General features: G+C 42.4%; 1 protein-coding gene across 3 annotated transcripts in view; it reads right to left on the reverse strand.

Annotated features, from left to right (window-relative positions):
- LOC125459058 (short transient receptor potential channel 5-like) overlaps nucleotides 1–25130 on the reverse strand; it is a 90715-nt gene that overhangs the window by 21851 nt on the left and 43734 nt on the right. For all 3 annotated transcript variants that reach the window (XM_048544985.2, XM_059651379.1, XM_048544984.2), the window contains exons 3-6: nucleotides 17528–18049; nucleotides 14529–14865; nucleotides 11325–11464; nucleotides 5934–6256 (exon numbers count right to left, since the gene is read on the reverse strand). In XM_048544985.2, coding sequence (XP_048400942.1) covers nucleotides 5934–6256; nucleotides 11325–11464; nucleotides 14529–14865; nucleotides 17528–18049 — 1322 coding nt within the window. The remainder of the gene's footprint in view (nucleotides 1–5933; nucleotides 6257–11324; nucleotides 11465–14528; nucleotides 14866–17527; nucleotides 18050–25130) is intronic.

The following is a 25130-nucleotide window of genomic DNA, read 5'->3' on the forward strand; positions in this document are numbered from 1 at the left end:
ATTAAAACCTTCAACTGACATCAGCTTGTATAGCGATAAATAAAAAACGCAAAATGAAAGGACTTGTTTAGTGCAGAAGTAGTGACCCTCCCTATGGACCATGAGGCCTGTATTGAATTCCTACCTGCTCCAGCATAATAACATCTCTGAGCAGGTTGATAAGCAATATAGGCTAAATTTTAAAAATTACAGAAGGAGTTAAACGATTTGTCCAGTGACATTGAAGGAACGGCAAAATATTTCCAAGTTAAGATGGTCAGTGGTTTGGAGGCAAGCTTATAGATTGTGGCAAAGCTATGATTCTGCTATCTTTATCTTACGCCAATCCAAGAAATTCCTTATTATTAATACTGGGATTAACCTTTCATTCTAGATATACTAGTTAGTCATTTTGAATTTAGCTATAATGGTAATATTTGAACTCAGTCTGCAAGGCCCCTGGATTACTAGTTTAGAAACATTACCACTGTACTGACATTCCCTTCAACAGAATTGTGTGTAGTTTTTGTACCTTTTAACCAGCTGTCACTTTCTGAACAGGCTTTGATTTTAAGGGAAAATGTTCTTGATAAATCAATCACCAAAATCACAATAAAGCTCTAAAAACTAATCAAACTCGCTCAGTTCAGTAACAACATGTTTCCTCATTTTCAGCAAGTTCAGTTGTTCTCCATCAGTTAAAGAAGTCAGCCTGGTAAAAGTCTCTGAAACTTGCTCTCAAGTCGATCATTATTGAGGAAACACTTTTAAGAAGGTGACTTATTCTTGATCCTATTCATCGGTTCTGATTCTTCCAACTTACAGTTTCAAATTTTAGCTATAAATTGTTAATTATTGTGTAACCATGTAAAGGAACAAAAAAATTTCAAAGTGGCAGTAAAATTTCCTCCAACTGAATGTTCACTTAGTGAACAAGCCTCAACAGCTGAATCCTAATAATCGCACAGCTGCTTTGTCAAAAACAACAATCTGCTTGAACCAAGAATTTTTATCAACTACAGTGAATAACTTGCAAATCTGTCATCCACATCTAAATTTATATTCAAAAATTCAACCTAAACACAACAGAAAATACTGACCAAAATCTGTATTTTTTTTTGTCATTTAAGTTTCTCATTAGACTACAGTTGTGCGCCCAGTACAATTTCACAGTAGGTTGACTGATTATAATTATATTTCTTATTGTATTCTATAAATTCTGTCATGACAACACTATGCATCTGGATCCACAGCAGCAGGAAATGAAAACCCTTATCGTTCCAGTTAACTACTGTTATAACACATTTAGCTTTTCAGTCTTTTCACTGCTCTGTTAATTATTCACTTCAACATGCCCAGATTGTGATTGTTTATTGTTACACTGTAGCTGAAGCAGAAGCTTTAACCTTAGTGATAGATAGGACCTGACAAAAATACCATCACAGCATTATTGCAGGAGAAGCATTTAGATGTTTTCCCTGAAAAAAATCAAAAATGAGCAGATTTCTGAGATCAATATATCCCCATGTTTTCACATACTCTTCAAAAAAATATAGAAACAAATATCTAAGGTAAATATTTCAATACTTATTTTTATTGGTCTAGATTTTGCACTGGGATCTTTGATCAGGGTTTGGCCAAGTTATACACAGTTGGTACCTGCCTAAATGTTAGTTTGTGGAACTCAGCTCCTTTTGAAGTGTCAGTTTGTTTCAATAGGATAAAATAAAGAATTGCAGATGCTGGAGATGTGAAACAAACATAAACAGAAATTGCTGGAGAAACTCAGCAGGTCTGGAGCATCTATGGATGCTTTCTCTCTACAGATGCTGTCAGACCTGCTGAGTTTCTCTGGCAATTTCTATTTTTGTTTATTTCGTTATGACCTGGTTTTGGGACTTCTCTGGACGGGGGCAGTAGACCCAGAAGAAATCTCGTGTAACTAATCAAATTTGAGGCTGACCTAAAGATTTACTTTCCTTTGTCAAATTGTTAAATTCTCGCAATTTTGCAATGCAACATAGGAATTAAGTAAAAATCAAAAGAACTGCGGATGCTGTAAATCAAGAACAAAAACAAATTGGCTGGAAAAGCTCCAAGATAAAATGTGAGGCTGGATGAACACAGCAGGCCAAGCAGCATCTCAGGAGCACAAAAGCTGACGTTTCGGGCCTAGACCCTTCATCAGAGAGGGGGATGGGAAGAGGGAACTGGAATAAATAGGGAGAGAGGGGGAGGCGGACCGAAGATGGAGAGTAAACAAGATAGGTGGGGAGAGTATAGGTGGGGAGGTAGGGAGGGGATAGGTCAGTCCAGGGAAGACGGACAGGTCAAGGAGGTGGGATGAGGTTAGTAGGTAGATGGGGGTGCGGCTTGGCGTGGGAGGAAGGGATGGGTGAGAGGAAGAACCGGTTAGGGAGGCAGAGACAGGTTGGACTGGTTTTGGGATGCAGTGGGTGGGGGGGGAAGAGCTGGGCTGGTTGTGTGGTGCAGTGGGGGGAGGGGACGAACTGGGCTGGTTTTTGGATGCAGTTGGGGAAGGGGAGATTTTGAAACTGGTGAAGTCCACATTGATACCATTAGGCTGCAGGGTTCCCAGGCGGAATATGAGTTGCTGTTCCTGCAACCTTCGGGTGGCATCATTGTGGCAGTGCAGGAGGCCCATGATGGACATGTCATCTAAAGAATGGGAGGGGGAGTGGAAATGGTTTGCGACTGGGAGGTGCAGTTGTTTGTTGCGAACTGAGCGGAGGTGTTCTGCAAAGCGGTCTCCAAGCCTCCGCTTGGTTTCCCCAATGTAGAGGAAGCCACACCGGGTACAGTGGATGCAGTATACCACATTGGCAAATGTGCAGGTGAACCTCTGCTTAATGTGGAATGTCATCTTGGGGCCTGGGATAGGGGTGAGGGAGGAGGTGTGGGGGCAAGTGTAGCATTTCCTGCGGTTGCAGGGGAAGGTGCCGGGTGTGGTGGGGTTGGAGGGCAGTGTGGAGCGAACAAGGGAGTCACGGAGAGAGTGGTGTCTCCGGAAAGCAGACAGGGGTGGGGATGGAAAAATGTCTTGGGTGGTGGGGTCGGATTGTAAATGGCGAAAGTGTCAGAGGATGATGCGTTGTATCCGGAGGTTGGTAGGGTGTTGTGTGAGAACGAGGAGGATCCTCTTAGGGCGGTTGTGGCGGGGGCGGGGTGTGAGGGATGTGTAGCGGGAAATACGGGAGACGCGGTCAAGGGCGTTCTCGATCACTGTGGGGGGAAAGTTGCGGTCCTTGAAGAACTTGGACATCTGGGATGTGCGGGAGTGGAATGTCTTATCGTGGGAGCAGATGCGGCGGAGGCGGAGGAATTGGGAATAGGGGATGGAATTTTTGCAGGAGGGTGGGTGGGAGGAGGTGTATTCTAGGTAGCTGTGGGAGTCGGTGGGCTTGAAATGAACATCAGTTACAAGCTGGTTGCCTGAGATGGAGACTGAGAGGTCCAGGAAGGTGAGGGATGTGCTGGAGATGGCCCAGGTGAACTGAAGGTTGGGGTGGAAGGTGTTGGTGAAGTGGATGAACTGTTCGAGCTCCTCTGGGGAGCAAGAGGCGGCGCCGACACAGTCATCAATGTACCGGAGGAAGAGGTGGGGTTTGGGGCCTGTGTAGGTGCGGAAGAGGGACTTTTCCACGTAACCTACAAAGAGGCAGGCATAGCTGGGGGATAGCAGGCATGGCTGGAAAAGCTCAGCAGGTCTGGCAGCATCTGTGAAGGAAGAAACAGAGTTAACATTTTGGGTCTGGTGACCCTTCCTCAGATTAAGTAGTAGTGTGTCACCATAAGATGACTTTCAATGATTCAGCAAGTTTATCCAGTGGTCAGCTATGCAGTACAGAACAGAAATATCTATGGTATTCCTCTGTGCTACGTCTGTTAAACTGAACCAGATGGTGGTAGAATTCACAATGTTCTTGGATAGGGGAGTAAAATTGCTCAGTGAAAAGCCTTGTTAGAATATATAAGAGATTTGATAGTGCAATCAGATATGTCCAGTTTAAAAGGATGGGTGGCAGCGGGTGGCACAGTGGTTAGCACAGTTGCCTTACAGGGCCAGGGACCCTCGGGCAATTGTCTGTATGCAGTTTGCACATTCTCCCTGTGTCTGCATGGGTTTCCTCCCACAGTCCAATGATGTGCACGTTAGGTGGTTTGGCCATGCTAAATTGCCTGTAGTGTCCAGGGATGCGTAAGTTAGGTGAATTAGACATGGGAAATTCTAGGTTACAGGGAAAGGATAGGGGAATATGTCTGGATGGGATGCTTTTCAGAGGAGTGGTGTGGACTTGGTGGGCTGAATGGCTTGTTTCCACGCTGTAGGGATTCTATGATAAGAAAAAGGTCTGAAAAAGATCTTCGCATAACATTGGTCATTACATTTCAGATTTCCCTCATTTGTGCCTGTCAGTACTGTCTGCAATCTAAGGATTTCATTTGGTACTGTTCTTGTCCCTTGTGTACTGAGGATTCCATCTGTGTGGGAAAATTCTGTACAGTGAGAGTAACAGCTTTCAACATTATCCTGGAACACTCAATGCATCACAACAACTTATACTACATTAAACGCATGAATGAAAGCAATGGGGAATTACAGTTCCTGGAGGCCAATTGTGTGTGAGTCTGAGAGACATCACAGAAATTGTAACTTCTTCCCTGTTGTCAGGTTTGTATGAATCTTCCATCAAAGTTAAAGCAGTAAATCCCACAGTAATCCACTCTTTAATGTACAGCATACAAGGATTCAGAATTCAGAAAAAGAAATCAAAAGTTAAAAAGTAAGTGCAACATTTTACACAAATTTGTCCATTAAATAAAATGGTGAAAGTTTTGGTACACTTTTTCTAGCATGGGAAATGAAGGCTTTACAAGACACTGTGATGTTGATTCAGGACATTGTGACTAGAGTCCCATCAATCATCAAGGACCAAGTCGTTAGGAATGACCTTGTTTTGAAGTATGGGTCACTGGAAACTCATCATGGCAGAAATTTCCTTGGGGTATAGTTCACTAATGACTGTTTCAATAAGAACGTCAAATCTACGGTGAGACATAATGGAAAGAAAAAAGCCACCTTTATAATCATATAAACATGGAAAAATTGGGAGATTTTTCTTGAGGATCTGCAATATTGCACTAGCAATTCTAAGGCTAAAACTTCTAATCTGTTGAGGTGAGTTCTCATTCCATTCTTGCAGAGTGTGAATTGAATTTAATTAATTCAACCTGGAATAAAATGTTATTAGAAATACCACAAAGATATTGACTCAGAGGATCAATGGATTGGTGTCCTTTTTTGGGAAAGAAACCTGTTGTCCTTGATTGGTCTAGCCTATGTGTGAGTAGGGTTGACCCTTAACTGCCCTCTGAAATGGTTTAACAAATCCTAAGGCAGCTCACCACTACATGTCCAAGATAATTATGGATGGACTGTAAATGCTGGACTTGCCAGCAAGCCCCAATCTAGTGAATGATTATTTTAAAAAACTTGGGTAGAGAATCAAACAAAGATATCATAATGCAAATAATTGGATGAGGTTGCTGCTATTTTACTGTAAGCATGTCTTTGTTTGCAAGCTGTTTAGTAAGCAAAGTTATAAGTATAAATGTTTTTTGTTTTTTCGTTTGGTATTAGCTCCGTAATATATTTCTTCTTCAGTTAATGTTCTGTAGTATAAGGTGAACTGCACCAATTTGGATTGCAATAAGATCCATGCTCACCATCAAAAGACACATTTAAGTTGCAAATGACCTGTGGGCAGTGCTACAAGAGATTTCTTAGTTCAAGCAAAGATGTTCCAAAGGCTATGTCACCTGGATGGACAGTAAAACATCAATATAAAAATGCCATTAGATTATTAGAAATAATTTAAATATTATTCAGTGTTTTAACTTTGCTGATTATAATATTTAATAAGTGGACTTACGTTGAAAATGCATTGTTTTGCTTTTCACACCGTATTCCCTTGCAATGATTGGGTTCTTCAGAAGCACTGGTCTCATAGTAAAAGTACAGCTGATTCAATCCATTTGCAAATGCAAGCAACACCAAGCAATAAATGAAGAGGAACTTGAGAATATCAAGGAGCATGCGGCCCAGTGAAATTTGTAGTGGTCCCAGATGAGAGTTTGCAGTGAAAAGCGAGATCAAACGCAGGGAGCTGAAGATATTGGCTATTGCAAATAGAGCTTCTGCAATCAACGTTGGATGCCACATCTCCCACTCTTCACGAGGGCGTGAACCATTGTACTTTAAAACAAAGCAATAGGTTAAGACTGGAAAATCGAATTGAACAGATGGACATAGCATTTGACAAGCAGTAAGCTGCTCCGAATTCTAAAGATTAGAAATCCCCGAGGTTTTAATTGTGCAGTCATCTCACACCTCTGTCCTACCCAGAGATGAAGGTCATGTCTCATTCCTTTGGGAGTTTATCATCAACTTGTAACAACTTTATAAGCCAGCTATTAAATCCGGAAATAGTTAAACACCCACGTGGCCAGTATGGTTTTGCTCTGTAAAAATCTTATTCCTAGGTTCTTGGGAATTTCATCCATGAAACATAAGCCTTTTCTGTATACAACTGTAGTTTTGCTCACCATGTTCTCCCACCAGAATCCCCTTATTTTGCCATCCAGCATGTGTGTACTCCAGCCTGGAGGATGAGACTGTCCCAGTCATGAACCAGTTAAAATCTGCAATTGCTGACCTTCATCAGGAAAATAATTCGCAGGGAAATGCTAGTTTTATTAACTATGTATTCCAAGATCAACTGCTGCATTTCTACTACCTACTGCCTCACATAGTTGCCCCAAAACCCACTGACAGAAGATCAAGTACCAGCTAAAGCTGGATCAAGATCCTTTACACCTATTGACAAGCTCCTCCAGTGAAATCATCCAACTGCTTCTAAATCAGGAGTTATATGACCCAAGCCTACTAAACTCTTCCTGTTCTTCTGACGAACATAGGTTAAAAAAAAAGTTATAGTAAAAAACCCAGAGAAAGTGTAAAAAAACCCATCGATGTGGAATAAGGGGAAGAAGCTCGTTCTCGGATCTTTAGCAAATTACTAATAATATCCTCGCAAGAGAACCTTGTTGCAAGGTTCAGTTGTGTAGTGTCCTATTTTCAGAGAATGGGGGCAATTTTGGTACCAAAATATTACCAGCCTAGTTGCATGGACTTGTTGTTAGGCTGTATTTGATGCCATTTTTAAGGTTAATGATCTGGCTGTTGGGAATATATACTTCAGAAGAACACTGAGCTGTCAGGTTGTGATGTCAATAAGCATGCAGCACTGATTTCACATACACACTATCATTTTCAACGTCAACGCTCCAGCAGATGCCATCTGGCTAATGGAGGCACGTCAGCAGTAACACATGTGCTAGTGTCAATACTGGTGCCCTGAGCCACCCAGACCTCCAAGATCTACCCATCTGGAACTGACATCCCCACAACACCACGTACCTCACTTAGAGGGTGACTGCTCATTGAGATGTCCACTTCTTGGTACTGCAGGCTTGGCAATGGACACAGTCAGAAAGGGTGAGATGTTGAGCTACCAGCCCTCTGATTGTGCCAGCAGCTTCTGCACAAGGACTCTATTTCTTACTTGGACTGTGCAATGGTGGCAACCACTTCACTGGCCACTGGCAAGGTCTGCTTCTACAGGATCCCACAAGCAGCCAAAACAGGTTCACATCCCACTTTCAGCTCTGACAGTGGGACTTCTATGCAGTGCACAAAATTCAGCCATTATTTTCTTAAATTCATAATTTAACTCCACGGAAAATGTTATCTTCTTCACTGACCTGAGTGTGATTTATAGCGTGAAATTTTGACTGAAACTGCTTAAATATAGATGCATTCTGTACACATTCCCATGTATTCTGAGTAGAAATGCTTTTAGTCAGCAGAACAATTCACCATCTGGATAGATAAGCGGCAATCTACTGAATACATTTCCACCTTGCCATTGCAGATTTTTAACCTCGCCATTGTAAAGGCAGGACTGCAAATCCTGTGGGAATCATTCAGTCTTTCTCGTGAGGATGTGGATTCAGTGCAATGGGAAACTGTAGCACTTTGCTACAGAACGGCAGCAATAGTCCTCCTCCTGCAATTTGCCAGCACTGACTTTCTTAAGGTGCGATCCTGCTATATAGAAACTAGTCACTTCTAAAATTGAAACTGGTGGCAGATTAGCCCAAGCTCTTCTTGTAGCTGCGACTAAGCAAGTTGACTGATGTCCTTCCTGCCCATTGTAACTCATAGGTGGGAACAGGAGCAAGAAAAGAGAACCATAACTTATTTCAAAATCTTAGCAAGTGGAAATTAAAATGCATTGAAATTGGTCAAACAAAGCTAATTACAAAACGCTGCTAAGTAACAGTAATATGAAGGGAAATACCACACTTACAGGTAACATAGTAAAGGGTCTCAGAAGGAAAAACCAGCTAAACTGGCAAATGAAGCATACTGGTCTTATATACTTCAAAATGGAGCTCCAGCAAAAATAGTATGTCCATTTCCCTGGTTTTACTTTTTATTTAAAAGCTATTTTTTTCCCTCTCGGATGAGGAGAAATAATCCTGGTCATGTAGCTCATATGTGACTAGAACGAAGGCCTGCTGCGGGCTGGGGAACAAGATTGGGGCCTGGGAAACCTAAAGAGTGATAAATCCCCAGGTCCTGATGGTTTCCACCCAAGTGTGTTAAAGGAAGTAGGGGAGCACATTGTAGACACTCTGACTATAATCTTTCAGCATTCCCTAGATACTGGATTCATCTCTCTGGATTGAAAAATTGTCATGTGTCTCTCCACTTTTTAAGAAGGGTGGAAGAAGAACACCAAGGAATTACAGACCAGCTAACAGAACATCAGTGATTTGGGAAATTGTTGGACTCTTAAATTGAGGATACATTAACTGAACACCTCAAAAATTTTCAGTTAATCAGGACAGTTAAGTTGAATTCATGACAGGAAGGTCATGCCTGAAAAACCTCACCAATTATTTTTGAAGACATGGCTAAGGTAGTTGACAGGGAAATGTCTATAGATATTGTTTATATGGACTTCCAGAAGGCATTTGACATGGTAGGAACCCATCAAATTGAGGGCAAATTACTGATATGGCTGGGCACAGCATGTAATAGAAAGTAGCGATAATGGGTACGCACTCAAATTAGCAGGATGTGACCAGTGGTGTCCCATGAGGATCTGTGTTAGGGTCACTATTATTCACATTGTTTATTAACAACATGGATAATGGCATAAAAAGTTATATATCCAAATTTACTGATGAAGCAAAGACAGATTGTAGACAGATTAGACGATAGAAGTTACAAAGTGATATTGATGGACAAGATGAATGGGCAAAACCAAGGCAGGTGGAGTTCAATGTAAACAAGTGTGAGGTTATACATTTGGACCGAGAAAGCGTAGATTAGATACTTTCTAGATAATATGGAATTAAATACAGTGGATGTATTGGGAGTTTAGGGTACATAGTTCCTTAAAATGTCACAAATAGGTGCAGAAAATAATTAAGAAAGCTAATGGAATTATGGCCTTTAATTTCTAAAGGACTGGAGTACAAGGGTGTAGAGGTTATGTTAGGCTTCTACAAAACACTGGTTAGACTGCATTTGGAGCTCTGTGAGTAGATCTGGGCACCACACCTCAGCAAGGTTGTATCATACCTGGATGGAGTACAAGAAAGACACTTACACTTCAGGGGTCAATTTATGTATGACAAGAAATTTTACACCTTAGGTCTGTTTCCCCTAGAACTTAGAAGTTTAAGGAGTTATCTGATCAAAATCTTCAAGATATTAGCAGAAAAAGACAGGTTATATAAAGATATTTCCATGGTTAGGGATTTTAGAACTAGGGAAGTCTGAGAATTAGGGCCAGACTGTTCAGGACCAATCTTAGGAAGCACTTATATACATACTGGACAGGGAAGGGTTTGGAACTGTCTCCACAAATACTAGATCAGTTGTTAATTTTAAATCTGAGATAGATAAAGTTTTGTTGAGCAAAGATATTGGCCAAAGGCAGGTATTTGGAGCTAGGTCACATATCACAGGTCACAGTAATATGAAGGGAAGTACCCTTCTTACTGATCTTACTGAATGGTGAAATAGTCTCCAGAAGCTGAATGGCCTATTCCTGTTCCTGTGGGAAACAAACCTAGGAGGCTACGGTGATCGTAGGAGGGATGAATGTGAGGTTGCAAATGTGGAAAAGAGCAGCTGCAAAGGAGACAAGAGGCTGGAAAAGGGGGGGACTATCTGCAAAAGAACTGAGAATTTGAAAAGTGTTAAAGGGGTCTGAAAGGGAGAAGGGAGCCGCAAAGAGGATAAAACAGTTTTAAACTTTTCAATAAAGGAGTACTCAACTAATTTGGATCAGGAAACTGTTAGCAATAAATTTCATGCAAACTAATGTGTAGTCTCTATATTAAAGTTGCAGGAGTTCAGGAGCTACCAAATGGGAAAAATGCAATAGATGTGATTGTAATGAACATTGTGTCAATTGTATCATTTAGCATTGAAAAGTTTTATTTTATGAAGGTTAGTATTTATGTGTTTCACATCTCTAACCATCTTATATACTGTGAATTACTTGTGATGCAATGGATGTGTTAGTGGCAACATGCAATGTCCTATTGTAACTTCACCAGTCCTTGGAAAGCATGTCTTGGGTGATGGTTTTTTATGTGTAGAAGTGCATCAGTCATATTTTAAAAATAATGCTTCCTGGTGTCTTGTGTCAAATTTAAGCTCTGTGGTTACTAGGAAAATAGATTTTCCTACTGTTTTGTGTTTAATGGAGCAGTGATGCTTGTTGGGGATATTGGTAAATTGTTCCAGTTGTACTTCTGTATGAGTCCAAACCCTTTATATCAACACAATACAAAAGGTATTGTTACTATGTGTCAGAACTACCTAACAGATGAGTTAAGCAGATTGAAAACCACAAAGTAGTTAAAAAAATCATAACATGGACAAGAAAGCACAATGGAAGTCTTCAAATTAAAAAAATGACCTCTGCACCACCACTCCCTCAAATTTCTGTATATGACTCAAGATAATTTCCTCTTTACGTGGATACAGTTTATAGCCCTGATTGAATGGTGGAGCAAACTCAATGGGCTGAATGGCCTAATTTCTGCTCCTATGTCTTATGGTCTTATGGTCTTATACTATTTTTTTAGCGATCAAATGCATGTAATCCCAGAAATTACTATAGCTATTACTACAGTTTTCTTGGATTCCTTCAACAACATATGTACTGACTACTCACCTTCACGTAGGCAACAATCTTCAGTGTGATGGTGGCTAAGTACAAGGAATTCATTGCAAAATCCATCAGGTTCCACCAGTCATGTACATATTCGGTAAACCCACCATCCCACATTTCTTTGATTTCAGCCCATATAAAGCCTGGAAAAAGAGATTTCCTTTATCAATGTGCCTGGCACCTTTATTCAGATCAACTTTCTGCTTCATTTCAGATTATTGTCTCCAGTTTTAATTCCTTACAGAATTTACAAACTGTTCCTGTGGTTTATATTTAAAATTTTATTTCATTCTGTTCAATCAATAAGAATGTAAGCTGAAAGTAGTCAGTCGTTAGTGTATTTTGAAAAAGCATTCACTTATTTTGGTCTTCATTAATCACCTGGGCAGGACTATACAAAGCATAACTTTAAAATTTGTTGAAGATACCAAGAGTTAGAAGAGTACAGAACAGTGAGAAGGATACTTCAGAAGAAATAGAAACATGCAGTGTTAAATTAATAAGTAAAATGAAGCATTTTAAAAGAGAAGATGAGGGGAGACAGTTCAAATGATCTGGTATAACTAAAAGGGGTGCAAGACCAAGGAAGCCTGAAGATTCACATACACAAATCTTTGAAGATGGTAAGACAAGTTGATGACTTTGTTAAAACATATAGGGGATCCTGAGCTTTATAAGTAGAGGGCTTATCACAAAAGCAAGGAAGTTTTGCTAAATCTTTCTAATTCACTGGTTAGGCTTCAGCTGGAGTATTGTGCTCAATTCTGGTCACGGCAGTTTTAGAAAGATGTGAAGTCCTTGAAAAGGATAGAATAGCAATATACTAGAATGGTACAGGAAATGAAGAACTTCAGAGAAGCTGGAGAATTGGGAATTGTTTTCCTTAGTGGATAAATGTTTGGCTTAATGGCAGGAGACAGAGAGTAATGGGGGAGGGTTGCTTTTCAGACTGGAGGACGGTCACCAGCAGTGTTCCACAAGGATCTGTTCTGGGTCCTCATTTGTTTGCTATTTATATAAATGATTTGGATGAGAATACAGAAGGTGTGGTTCGTAAGTTCGCAGACAACACCAAAATTGGTGGCACAGTAGACACTGAAGAAGGTTTTCTAAGATTCCGAACAGATCTCGATCAAATGGGTCAATGGGCTGAAAAATGGCAGATGGAGTTCAATTTGGAGAAATGCGAGGTTTTTCATTTCAGTACAACAAACAAGGATAGGGCCTATGCAATTAATGATAGGGCCTTGGGTAGTGTTGTGGAACACAGGACCTAGGGTTCAGGTACATAATGCTTTACAGTTTGCATCACATATAAATGGGGTGGTTAAAAAGGCATTTGGCATGCTTGCCTTCATTGCTCAGTCCTTTGAATATAGGAGTTGAGGTTGTACAGGACATTGGTGAGGCCTCTTCTGGAATACTGTGTCCAGTTCTGGTCACCCAGTTATAGGAATGATATATTAAGTTGGAGAGGGTTCAGAATGTTGCCAGATATGGAAGGTGTGAGTTTTAAAGAAAGGCTGGAGTCTGGGACATTTTTCACTGGAGCATTGGAGGTTGAGAAGCGACTTTATAGCAGTTTATAAAATAATGAAAGGTATAGAAAGAGTTAATTGAGGTTATCGTTTTCCTAGGATGGGGGATTTCAAGACAAGGGGACACATTTGTAAGGGGAGAGGAGAGAGATTTAAAAAAGACATGAGGGGAAAATTTTTTACACAGAAGGTGGTTTGCTTGTGGAACCAACTTCCTGCGGAAGTGGTGGATGTGGGTACAATTACAACATTTAAAAGACATTTGGATGTGTACAAGAATAGGAAAGGTTTGCAGGGATATTGGCAGGAGTAGGCAGGTGGGACTATTTTACTTTGAGATTATGGTCAGCATGGACCAAAGGGTCTGTTTCTGTGCTCTATGGCTTTATAATCTAGAGTCTAGATCAGGGACTATTAAAGAGATATTTAATGGAGATTTTAAACCTAATTTAAAAGGGTTTGAGAGTGCAGATGGAAATAAACTATTCCCATGGTTGGAGGGTCAATAACCAGACAACACAGATTTAAGATTCTGAAGAAAGGTCACTGGATTTGAGATGTTACCTCTGCTTTCTCTCCACAGGAGCTGTCAAACCTGCTTAGTTTCTCCAGCAATTTTCCGTTTTTGTTACAGATTTAAGATATCTGACAAAAGAACATGAAGGTGGAGATGGGAGGAATTCTCTCCACAAGTCAAATTGTAGGGATATTTTATTGTTAAATTTATGGTGAAGCTAATGGTATGCACTATTATTAATGTGGAAATGGTACAACACCTTCAGGTGAGAAACAGATGAATTCCTCAATAATGTCAGTTATACTTGTCCAAAAATATGCCACTCCACCATTGGCTGTGAAAACAATAGTATTTCACTCTCAGCATTAACAAATGCAGAACATCATTCAGGTACTTTATTTATATGGATGCAAGATATATTCACCACAGAAAGTGAAGTCTTGTTATTTCAAGAATAAGCTCAATATGATAATTTTCAAAGATCAGTTCATTGACACTAATAATGATCTATCAAAAATGTGGAGTCTCAAATATGATGAGACTCATATCACATGCCCCCTTCATGTATTAATTGTTGGCAAGATCCAAGAAAAGATGTAATCCTTAAAGTTTTGTTTCTTTTTGTCATTTTTCTTTCTGTTTTAGTCCAATCTTTTTTTTCCTCTTTCTTCGTTTGATTTGACTAGAATCCACTCACTGTTATTCAAACTCCTCAATCCTTCTAGTGTTTATTTCTCAATCCTCAGTCTGTCTGTGTTATCAGATAGCCAGTTGATTACACAGTCCATTCAGGCCTAGATACTGTTTTTCTCACTATCAGCTTGCACTGTCAAACTTTGTGGGTAAGTGCAAGACCAGTTAATAGCAAATCTGTTTATGGACCCTACAAATGTGCAATGCTATTGTCTGGAGTCTATGACTTGAAAGGGCAGTGGAAGTAAATTCAACAATAACAATCAAAAGGGCATTAGATCCAATCTTAAGAAGGAAAAACTTGCTGAATTGGGGACAGATCAGGATTATGCAACTTGTTGGCTTAACTCTGAAAGAGATAGCATATGCACAATGGAACAAATTGCTGTAAGAGTCTATGGCATCAAGCAATGTATTAACTTACTCTAAATGAAGAAGAGTGTATGGAAAAATTTTTACCTAATACCCAAGGTAATATCATCCACTCGACAATAGTTGGTGGTGGCCCTTGCATGTGAAGGTCTGTCTTTACAATGTGCTGAGATGCCAACAACAGCAGGAAAAGGAATGTCAAGTAGGAGCCTGTGTGGCAGATAAACTTAATGAAAGGGTTCCTAATGAACAGCCCCAGTCTGCTCTTTGGTGCCACCAGATAAACCACAGAAAGTATCGGAAATAGAAAGCCAATCGTAATGCAGGTTAGGAGTTTGACTGCCCAGTGTCGACGGCGCCAGCCTGGGAATCCATCATACCACAACGTTGCGAGTAACTGCTGGCAGTTAGGCTGAGCAACAAACTGTGAAAGAAGCAAGAATAGGTAAAAATTACTAGAATCAGTATCTAGAATCAGAACAATTTTCATTTTTCCTTTTGTGATTGAACAACTCGCAATTTAATGTGTTTTTCTCCTACTCCCTTTCTGTGCCTAGTATCATTTGGGCACTGGAAATCTGCTTGCAGGGAGCCTGCAAGAGTATATCGAGTTACTCTGTTCATGCAGAAAAGCAGCTGGTTTTGCTCACGGCTTTGCTATGCCGTGCAGCTGAGATCAGTCATTTGGCTTTTAATGGACTCATTGGCATGATGCTGACTTTATCATCTCACATCATTGCGTGTTAATGTTCCAATTTACAGCTTTTCCAATTAATTGTGCCATCACACTATTATAATCTATCAGTTTTACACAGTCCAAGCAAACTCCACTATACTCTAGTGACTAATCCAAAAGCAGGGCAGTTAGTTGTCATGTTAAGAGCAGAGCTGTGCAGTAGCAATTGGTGAGATCATTAATGCTGAATCCTCAAAGGAACACAGAGTCCTTCTGGAGATCCATGGACCTAAGAATTTTGCATCCATACTTTGGCAGCTTCTGTAAGGCAGGTAATTGGGTTTTCACCTGGTGACTCACACCTTGCTTCACACATCACCTGGACACAAAAGTACAACCGTGGGCAAACCACATTGGAGGGCAGTGCCCTCTTCAATTTTTTCTCAGCTGGTCAATGATGCTGAGCACTTTTATTGAAGAGATGAATCACTGAATGGCAGCAGGTGATGTGTGGTACCCTGACAGGCCTTCAAAGTGGAATGTACACAATTGAACAGGGTTGGAGTTCACTGCAAACAGGAAAATAGTGGTGTGACAGGCCACTGGAATGATGCATTCCTCCATGGATTCATGGATCCAAACGTTAAATGGAATAAAGTGCATCAGTCGCACTCCAAACTGAATGATTAATATATAAAATCCCGAAAGGGGGTTATGAACAGGAAGCCTAACACATTGCAGTTGAATGTGGAAGTCAATATTTGTATCCCCTTCAGTTTGGATAAAATCACAATACAAATTGAGATTGACAATGCTTTGTGAGTAGCAAATGACTGACATGCAAATGAGTAGCTTCAGCGTGGTGGAGCACCATGCATCAGGATTCTCCATAACGTTTAGAAATAATAGCTGAAGATATGAAATAAAGTGAGAAGTCACATTCCCTGGCATATCTGAGTTGATTTTTCAGTGTTTGACAGAATCCAATATATCTTCACAATCTACTCACCATTTAATGCTCCACATTCAGAAGAGATATCATTGCTACATGAAGTCTCAAATCAACTTCCTGGCAGCAGCTGTATTCCCTCATATTCAGGCCCGTGGTGATTTTATTTGTGAGAATGACATTCTATGTGAATAAATAGCTATAGTCTTCCCTTGTCTGACTGGTTTTCTTCCTCTCTGCACCTTTACTATCACCAGTCCTACATTATTCTATTATCATTCTTGCTCTGAACCTCAGCTTTTTCCTTTGTCTTTCTTCTGTGTGTAATCCAGAAGTTTTAAATGACAAGCTTGGCAGCTCCAATCCATTGTCATTTGATTCATCTTGTCTTTCACCTGACCCTCGCTGAACACTGATGGTATCCTGAAGAATTGGGCCGACACCTCTAAGCAAAATATCTAATATACTAAAAACTCCATGTACACATCATGCCATAATTACCTATTATGATGTTCTATGTTTAAAGTTGTGTAGAAATTGGTAAGTAAATTTGACATATTTGTAACTATACTCACTTGCCAATGCCATCACTAGTGGAAGGTTGTAATTGTCCAAGACTGGCAAGCTAAATGCCTGTCCCAGGTTTTATTTAAGTACTGCAGCCAAACAGTTGTCTATTTAACTGCCTGGCTGGGAAGAAAGGGAGATTGGACAACCTGATGTGATCTCAGGAAAGGGCCACGCCTGGCCAAAAACAGGCCAAGGTTTTTTGACTAGGTCCAGGAGAAGTACATCTGCATCCAAAAATGCGTTAAAAGATTTTCTGGGCAGTTTGCTACATTGGTTGGCAAGTCAACACTTAAGAGTATTCAAGATGCATGCATCACTCATTCTAAACTGAAATTGATCATTGTGATCTTACAGCCATCACTGAGCTCCAATTTGTATCTATTAATGGTTTTATCACTATTTGAGGTTGTTCCCACATTTACAGATCATTCTGAAAAATGTATACAATGCCAATGCTAGTAGATGTATCCCTCTTTCCCACCACCACTGTTGGCTACTGGATATTTAGATGAGAAGCAGGCAACAAAATGTGCCCTCTTGACTCTTAAATGGACTCTGAAAGATGTCTGCAAGCCCTGATTCAATCATTTTCAACCCTCTAACCCCTCTTTACCTTTGGTATTCACTTGTGGACCACAATATTATGGGTGATTAGTTAGTACATTTATACAGAAGGCCAAGTAGGATATGGAATTCCCTGCACCACTTAGCAGCAACATTTGAAATCCTGCGCTGCTCTATAATCTGTCAGATTATTTCCAATGAATAGATGTTGATGAATTAAAGCCTAAGCAAGGAACAAATTATACAATGACTTAAAATGGTGCTTCTGACAGGAGCTGATTAACTTAAATTTACATCCATGTAGACATGACTGTTTGTTAATCCTACCTCTTTCTGATGGTACTTGATGGCTACCTTCAATTTTGCTAGGTCATGGCATTTCTGGGGATCTAACTCATCACTCTGGTCATCTCTGTGGTTCAATATGATCTCTAGCTCTCTGGAACTTCGAGCTTGATCCAACAAATCTTTGGCAAAGAGTTTGCACTGCTGAGACAGCTCTTCATATTCAGCTTTAAACTCATTCTCCACTTTGCTGAGTTCTTTCAGTTCCCACCCTAGCTGAAAAGCTGTGAGGATTGGATCTTCGCTTGACAAGGCTATTAACGAAGGGCTGGCAAGAGCACGGTATATATTCAGGCGTGACCTTGAGTGACGGAGACTGTCAACTTCTGAACTAGAAACACACTCCACACAGTTGCACCGGACTTGGTGAGGTCGAGGAATGGAGACTCCTCCATGTACCAACAGTTTAATAATCTCATAGTTATTGGTATGTGCAGCAAGCATTATGGGCGTAATATCTGGAGTGAATTCTGAAAACTGGGCATCCATCAGTAAAGGAGGGACCTGCCAAGCAGAAACAACATAATAATCAATACCTATTTTCTCAGTGAATCAAAACAAATCAAAAGCAGATTACTCAGTGTGAAATGCTGTGGTCAACAACACCAGAATGGGATTGATTTGGGCTTTGGAAGGAGTACTTTGTTCCAGCAGTGATGTTTAGAGCATTCATTCAAAGGGTAGAGGTTCTAAGGCCACAAAGACCCAATTTTCCTGTGGGTCCCAGAGGAATCCCTGTGCTCTTCATGAGTAAACAAAATGAATTGAACATCTATCTTCAAAAGGCCTTCTCCCTTCTACTGCCCATTTTATCTGAAACAGAATCATAGAATCCCTACCGTGTGGAAAGAGGCGATTCAGCCCATTGAGTCCACATGCACCCTCTGAACAGCATCCCACCCAGACCTACCCCACACCATCCCCGTAACCCTGGATTTTCCATGGCTAATCCACCTGGCTTGCACATCCGTGGACACCCTGGGCAATTTAGCATTTCCAATCCACCCAACCTGCACATTTTAGGACTGTGGGAGGAAACCTAAACACTCAGCAGAAACCCACACAGGCATGGGCAGAATGTGCAAATTCCACACAGTCACCCAAAGCTGGAATCGAGCCTGGGTCCCAGGTGCTGTAAGGGAGCAGTGCTAACTACTGAGCCATTGTGCTGTGATCATCTGAACCTGTTTGTGGAGAAGTAGAATACAAAAGAAGGAAGGTTATGTTAAAATTTGCATAAATCCTTTGTCAGCTCTGATTAAGAGTATTGTGTGCCATTCTAGTTTCTACATTTCAAACAAATAGTTGTGACATGCTGCAGAAAATGTAGAAAAGATTTACAAGTTATTTAGGAAAGGGGGATATAACTGTCAGAAAGAGTAGTCTGGAAATATCACTCTGGTAGTTAAAAGATTCAAAGGAGAATTAAAAGAAGCCCATCATCTGAAATATGAACACGTTGGACAGTTGACAGTAAGTGTGTTTTAAAATGGACCTAAGTACATCGTTGGTGCATAGGACTGTGAATTTTTGGCTACATCTCCAGGCAGCTAATGCTCTGTTTATTCAAAATCCACACGAATACAACAACTTGGAATGCATTTTCTTCAAATGCTTATGTCAAAATCCTTCTTTTACTGAACAATAACACGTTTTATTGATTCATCCTGTTCTTGATAAATTAGCAAGCCAAAACTTTTGATTTGAACAAAAATATTCTTGTTTATGCAGGATTTATTAAGATCATTATCTAAAGTCAACTAAATGCAGTCTTACAAAAATTCACGCTGAACATATAATCTCTTGTACTCTTTCACTGGTCACATTCTTGTGCATATGCCCTGTGTCTTAGGCCTTGCTCTTTTAATTGAAGGCTTTTACAATTAGTACAGCTGCAAATGACTTAACTGTAGCAAGAGTATACTGTACGTATTGCTGTGTTCATCCAGCTCTACACCTTCCCAAAACCAGCTCAACTCATCCCTGCCGGCCTAACCATTCGTCCCACCTCAAGCCCCATCCCCATGTCCTATTCACTAGCCTCATCCCACCTCTTTGGCCTGTCCGTTCTCCCTGGACCGACCTATCTCCTCCCTAACTCCTCACCTACACTCACCTTCACTGGCTCCATCCCCGCCTCTTTGACCTGCAATCTTTTCTGCACCTATCTTCTCCTTTATCCATCTTCTATCCACCTCCCCACTCACCCTTTTTTTTCATAGAATTTCATAGAACATTACAGCACAGTACAGGCCCTTCGGCCCTCGATGTTGTGCCGACCTGTCATACCGATCTCAAGCCCATCTAACCTACACTATTCCATGTACGTCCATATGCTTGTCCAATGACGACTTAAATGTACCTAAAGTTGGCGAATCTACTACCGTTGCAGGCAAAGCGTTCCATTCCCTTACTACTGTTGGAGTAAAGAAACTACTTCTGACATCTGTCCTATATCTTTCACCCCTCAATTTAAAGCTATGCCCCCTCATGCTCGCCGTCACCATCCTAGGAAAAAGGCTCTCCCTATCCACCCTATCTAACCCTCTGATTATTTTATATGTTTCAAATAAGTCACCTCTCAACCTTCTTCTCTCTAATGAAAACAGCCTCAAGTCCCTCAGCCTTTCCTCGTAAGACCTTCCCTCCACACCAGGCAACATCCTAGTAAATCTCCTCTGCGCCCTTTCCAAAGCTTCCACATCCTTCTTATAATGCGGTGACCAGAACTGTACACAATACTCCAAGTGCGGCCGCACCAGGGTTTTGTACAGCTTCACCATAACCTCTTGGTCCCTATTTATTTCAGAACCCCCTTCCACTCCCCCATTTCTGAAGAAGGACCTCGACCCGAACTGTCAGCTTTTCTGCCCCTCTGATGCTGCTTGGCCTGCTGTGTTCATCCAACTCTACACCTTGTTATCTCGGTAGTATTTTGCACTACTCCAATGTACATTGTCACATATATGAAACCAGATAACAGTAACAGGGAAGGTGTTGAGGTTGGGGATGAATTATAAAATCTGGAAAGTGAGAGGACTGATTCTTCAACAGGTTGTGGTTCAGATCAGTGTTAGACATTTTTATAAAGAGCCCAACTTGGCGAAGGGATGCAGCAGCAGATTCTGAATTTCACTCCACTGACAAGAAACTACCAATGCAAAGCTCAGCATCCACAGCTCTTTTGGTTTCTACCAATGCAAAGGTTTGGTATTACCTGTAAGTTTAAAGTCAGTGCTATCACTCTGTTTCAGTTTTGTTTCAGGTTGTTTTCTTTCTCTCTTGGTGTTTTGCTTTCCTTTCTCCATGCTCCACTGGATACCTTTTACCACTTTTCACCTCTCAACAAATTTCTGTCTTCATAAAGGCTGATAATACTTTAGATCAGAGATAATGGGAACTGCAGATGCTGGAGAATCCGAGATAACAAAGTGTGGAGCTGGATGAGCACAGCAGGCCAAGCAGCATCTCAGGAGCACAAAAGCTGACGTTTCGGGCCTAGAACCTTCATCAGAGAGGGGGATGGGGAGAGGGTTCTGAAATAAATAGGGAGAGAGGGGGAGGTGGACCGAAGATGGAGAGAAAAGAAGATAGGTGGAGAGGAGAGTATAGGTGGGGAGGTAGGGAGGGGATAGGTCAGTCCAGGGAGGACGGACAGGTCAAGGAGGCGGGATGAGGTTAGTAGATAGGAAACGGAGGTGTGGCTTGAGGTGGGAGGAGGGGATAGGTGAGAGGAAGAACAGGCTAGGGAGGCAGGGACAAGCTGGGCTGGTTTTGGGGTGCAGCGGAGGAAGGGGAGATTTGAAGCTTGTGAAGTCCACATTGATACCATTGGGCTGCAGGGTTCCCAAGCAGAATATGAGTTGCTGTTCCTGAAACGGGGTGGCATCATTATGGCAGTGCAGGAGGCCCATGATGGACATGTCATCTAAGGAATGGGAGGGGGAGTTAAAATGGTTCGCGACTGGGAGGTGCTGTTGTTTATGGCGAACAATAAAGAGCAGAGGTGTTCTGCAAAGTGGTCCCCAAGCCTCCGCTTGGTTTCCGCAATGTAGAGGAAGCCACAACGGGTACAGTGGATACAGTATACCACATTGGCAGATGTGCAGGTGAACATCTGCTTGATATGGAAAATCACCTGGGGGCCTGGGATGGGGGTGAGGGAGGAGGTGTGGGGGAAAGTGTAGCACCTCCTGCGGTTGCAGGGGAAGGTGCCGAGTGTGGTGGGTTTGGAGGGGAGTGTGGAGCAGACAAGGGAGTCCCGGAGAAATTGGTCTCTCCAGAAGGCAGACAAGGGTGGGGTCGGAAAAATGTCTTGAGTGGTGTGGTCAGATTGTAGATGGCGGAAGTGTCAGAGGATGATTTATTGTATCCGGAGGTTGGTGGGGTGGTATGTGAGGACTAGAGGGATTCTCTTTGGGCGGTTATTGTGGGGGCAGGGTGTGAGGGATGTGTTGAGGGAAATGCGGGAGACACCGTCGAAGGCGTTCTCAACCACTGCGGGGGGACTTTGCGGTCCTTGAAGAACTTGGACATCTGGGATGTGCGGGAGTGGAATGCCTCATCGTGGGAGCTGATGACGGAGGCGAAGGAATTGGGAATAGGGGATGGAATTTTGCAGGAGGGTGGGTGGGAGGAGGTGTATTCTATGTAGTTATGGGAGTCGGTGGGCTTAAAATGGACATCATTTTCTAGCTGGTTGCCTGAGATGGAGGAAGAGAGGTCCAGGAAGGTGACAGATGTGTTGAGGATGGCCCAGGTAAACTTGAGGTTGGGGTGGAAGGTGTTGGTGAAGTGGATGAACTGTTCGAGCTCCTCTGGGGAGCAAGAGGCGTCGCCGATACAGTCATCAATGTAACGGAGGAAGAGGTGGCGTTTGGGGCCAGTGTAGGTGCAGAAGAGGGACTGTTCCACATAGCCTACAAAGATACCTCCCACTTCCTACAGACAAAGGGGGTGGCCATGGGCACCCGCATGGGCCCAAGCTATGCCTGTCTCTTTGTAGGTTACGTGGAACAATCCTTCTTCTGCACCTACACTGGCCCCAAACCCCACCTCTTCCTCCGTTACATTGAAGACTGTATCGGTGCCACCTCTTGCTCCCAAGAGGAGCTTGAACAGTTCATCCACTTCACCAACATCTTCCACCCCAACCTCAAGTTCACCTGGGCCATCTCCAACACATCCCTCACCTTCCTGGACCTCTCTGTCTCAGGCATCCAGCTAGAAACTGATGTCCATTTCAAGCCCACCAACTCCCACAGCTACCTAGAATACACCTCCTCCCACTCACCCACCTGCAAAAATTCCATCCCCTATTCCCAATTCCTTCGCCTCTGCCGCATCTGCTCCCAGGATGAGGCATTCCACTCCCGCACATCCCAGATGTCTGCGTTCTTCAAGGACCGCAACGTCCCCCCCACAGTGGTCGAGAACACCCTCGATGGCGTCTCCCGCATTTCCCTCAACACATCCCTCACACCCTGCCCCCGCAATAACCGCCCAAAGAGAATCCCGCTCGTCCTCACATACCACCCCACCAACCTCGGATTCAATGCATCATCCTCCAACACTTCCCCCATCTACAATCCGAACCCACCATCCAAGCCATTTTTCCATCCCCACCCTTGTCTGCCTTCCGGAGAGACCAATCTCTCTGGGACTCCCTTGTCCGCTCCACACTCCCCTCTAACCCCATCACACTCGGCACCTTCCCCTGCAACCGCAGGAAGTGGTACACCTGCCCCCACACCTCTTCCTTCGCCTCCATCCCAGGTCCCAAGATGACATTCCATATCAAGCAGATGTTCACCTGCACATCTGCCAATGTGTTATACTGTATCCACTGTACCTGTTGTGGCTTCCTCTACATTGGGGAAACCAAGCGGAAGCTTGGGGACCGCTTTGCAGAACGCCTCCGCTTGGTTCGCAATAAACAACTGCGCCTCCCAGTCGCGAACCATCTTAACTCCCCCCTCCCATTCCTTAAACAACATGTCCATCCTGGGCCTCCTGCCGTGCCACGATGATGCCACCCGAAGGTTGCAGGAACAGCAACTCATATTCCGCTTGGGAACCCTGCAGCCCAATGCTATCAATGTGGACTTCACAAGCTTCAAAATCTCCCCTTCCCCCACTGCATCCCAAAACCAGCTCAGCTTGTCCCCGCCTCCCTAACCTGTTCTTCCTCTCACCTATCCCCTCCTCCTACCTCAAGCCGCACCTCCATTTCCTCCCTACTAACCTCATCCCGCCTCCTTGACCTGTCCGTCCTCCCCGGACTGACCTATCCTCTCCCTACTTCCCCATCTATACTCTCCTCTCCACCTATCTTCTCCTCTATCCATCTTTGATCCACCTCCCCCTCTCTCCCTATTTATTTCAGAACCCTCTCCCCATTCCCCATTTTCTGATGAAGGGTCGAGGCCCGAAACGTCAGCTTTTGTGCTCCTAAGATGCTGCTTGGCCTGCTGCGTTCATCCAGCTTCACACTTTAATACTTTAGAGCAGTTAGCTTAGCTGCAGTGGAAGGTATCAGAACATTCAGAAAAGTAGCATTATAACAAAAATACTTACAACGGGTTCTGAAAGTGGAAAATAATGCTTAACCATTTTTATTGAATTATTTGTGGTGCACACAGACTTTAAAATAATTTTGGGATACAGATTCATAAAGTATTAGTAGTTAAGGTCTGAAAGAGTGCCAACAATGTCCAAGAGCAAGTTTGTGGAGAAGTAGAATACAAAAGGAGGAAGATCCTGTTAAACTTTGCACAAAACTTTAATAAGTTAGAGTGCTGTGTACCATCCTGGTCTTTACAGTTCAAAAAAGAGTTGTGAACATGCTACAGAAAATGTAGAGAAGATTTACAATTGGGATACGGGGATGTAACCATCAGAAAGAGCAGACAAGAAATTTTGCTCTGGAACATAAAAAGACTGAAAGGAGAATTAATAGACGTCTCTCAAATTTTTAACATGTTAAGACTATAAGAACTGGAAACTAGGAGTAGACCACATGGCCCCTCCAGCCTGTGCTATCATTCAGTATAATTGTAATTGATTCTCATGCCTTGACTCCATTTTCTGCCCATTGCCCTGGAATTAATAAAACCTGGGGCGAAAGTCTTGCCCAGTAAGAGCTGCCAAACAAGCCATCATTTCCATTCAATGGCAGAACCCAGCAGGGAGAGGGTGTTTGCTGCTGGTATGAGAGCCACCTCAGGTCAAATACTGTCACTGAACCCCAGACCACAAGCAAGTGATGGTAGAATGGCTTTCATTGAGTGCAAATTCAGAGAAAACGAGGGGAAGGTAAGCAGGAAAGGCACGTGGTTCTCAGTGCGCCCCACTTTTTCTGATGCTGGCTCATTTGACAGGTGCAGAATACCTGACAACAAGAAATCCTTCCCCCACCCCTGGGACCCCCTGTGCAACTCTGAATAGGATTATTTGCTGTATTCGAGGTATTGCAAGCTACCATGTCATATAAAAGGAAACTACTGCAAATGCCAGAGATTGGAAATAAAAGTATAAAGTGCTGGCGAAACTCAGCAGGTCTGGCACCAGCTGTGCAGAAAAAAAA

This window comes from Stegostoma tigrinum, chromosome 15 (assembly GCF_030684315.1).
Source record: "Stegostoma tigrinum isolate sSteTig4 chromosome 15, sSteTig4.hap1, whole genome shotgun sequence".
NCBI lineage: Eukaryota > Metazoa > Chordata > Chondrichthyes > Orectolobiformes > Stegostomatidae > Stegostoma > Stegostoma tigrinum.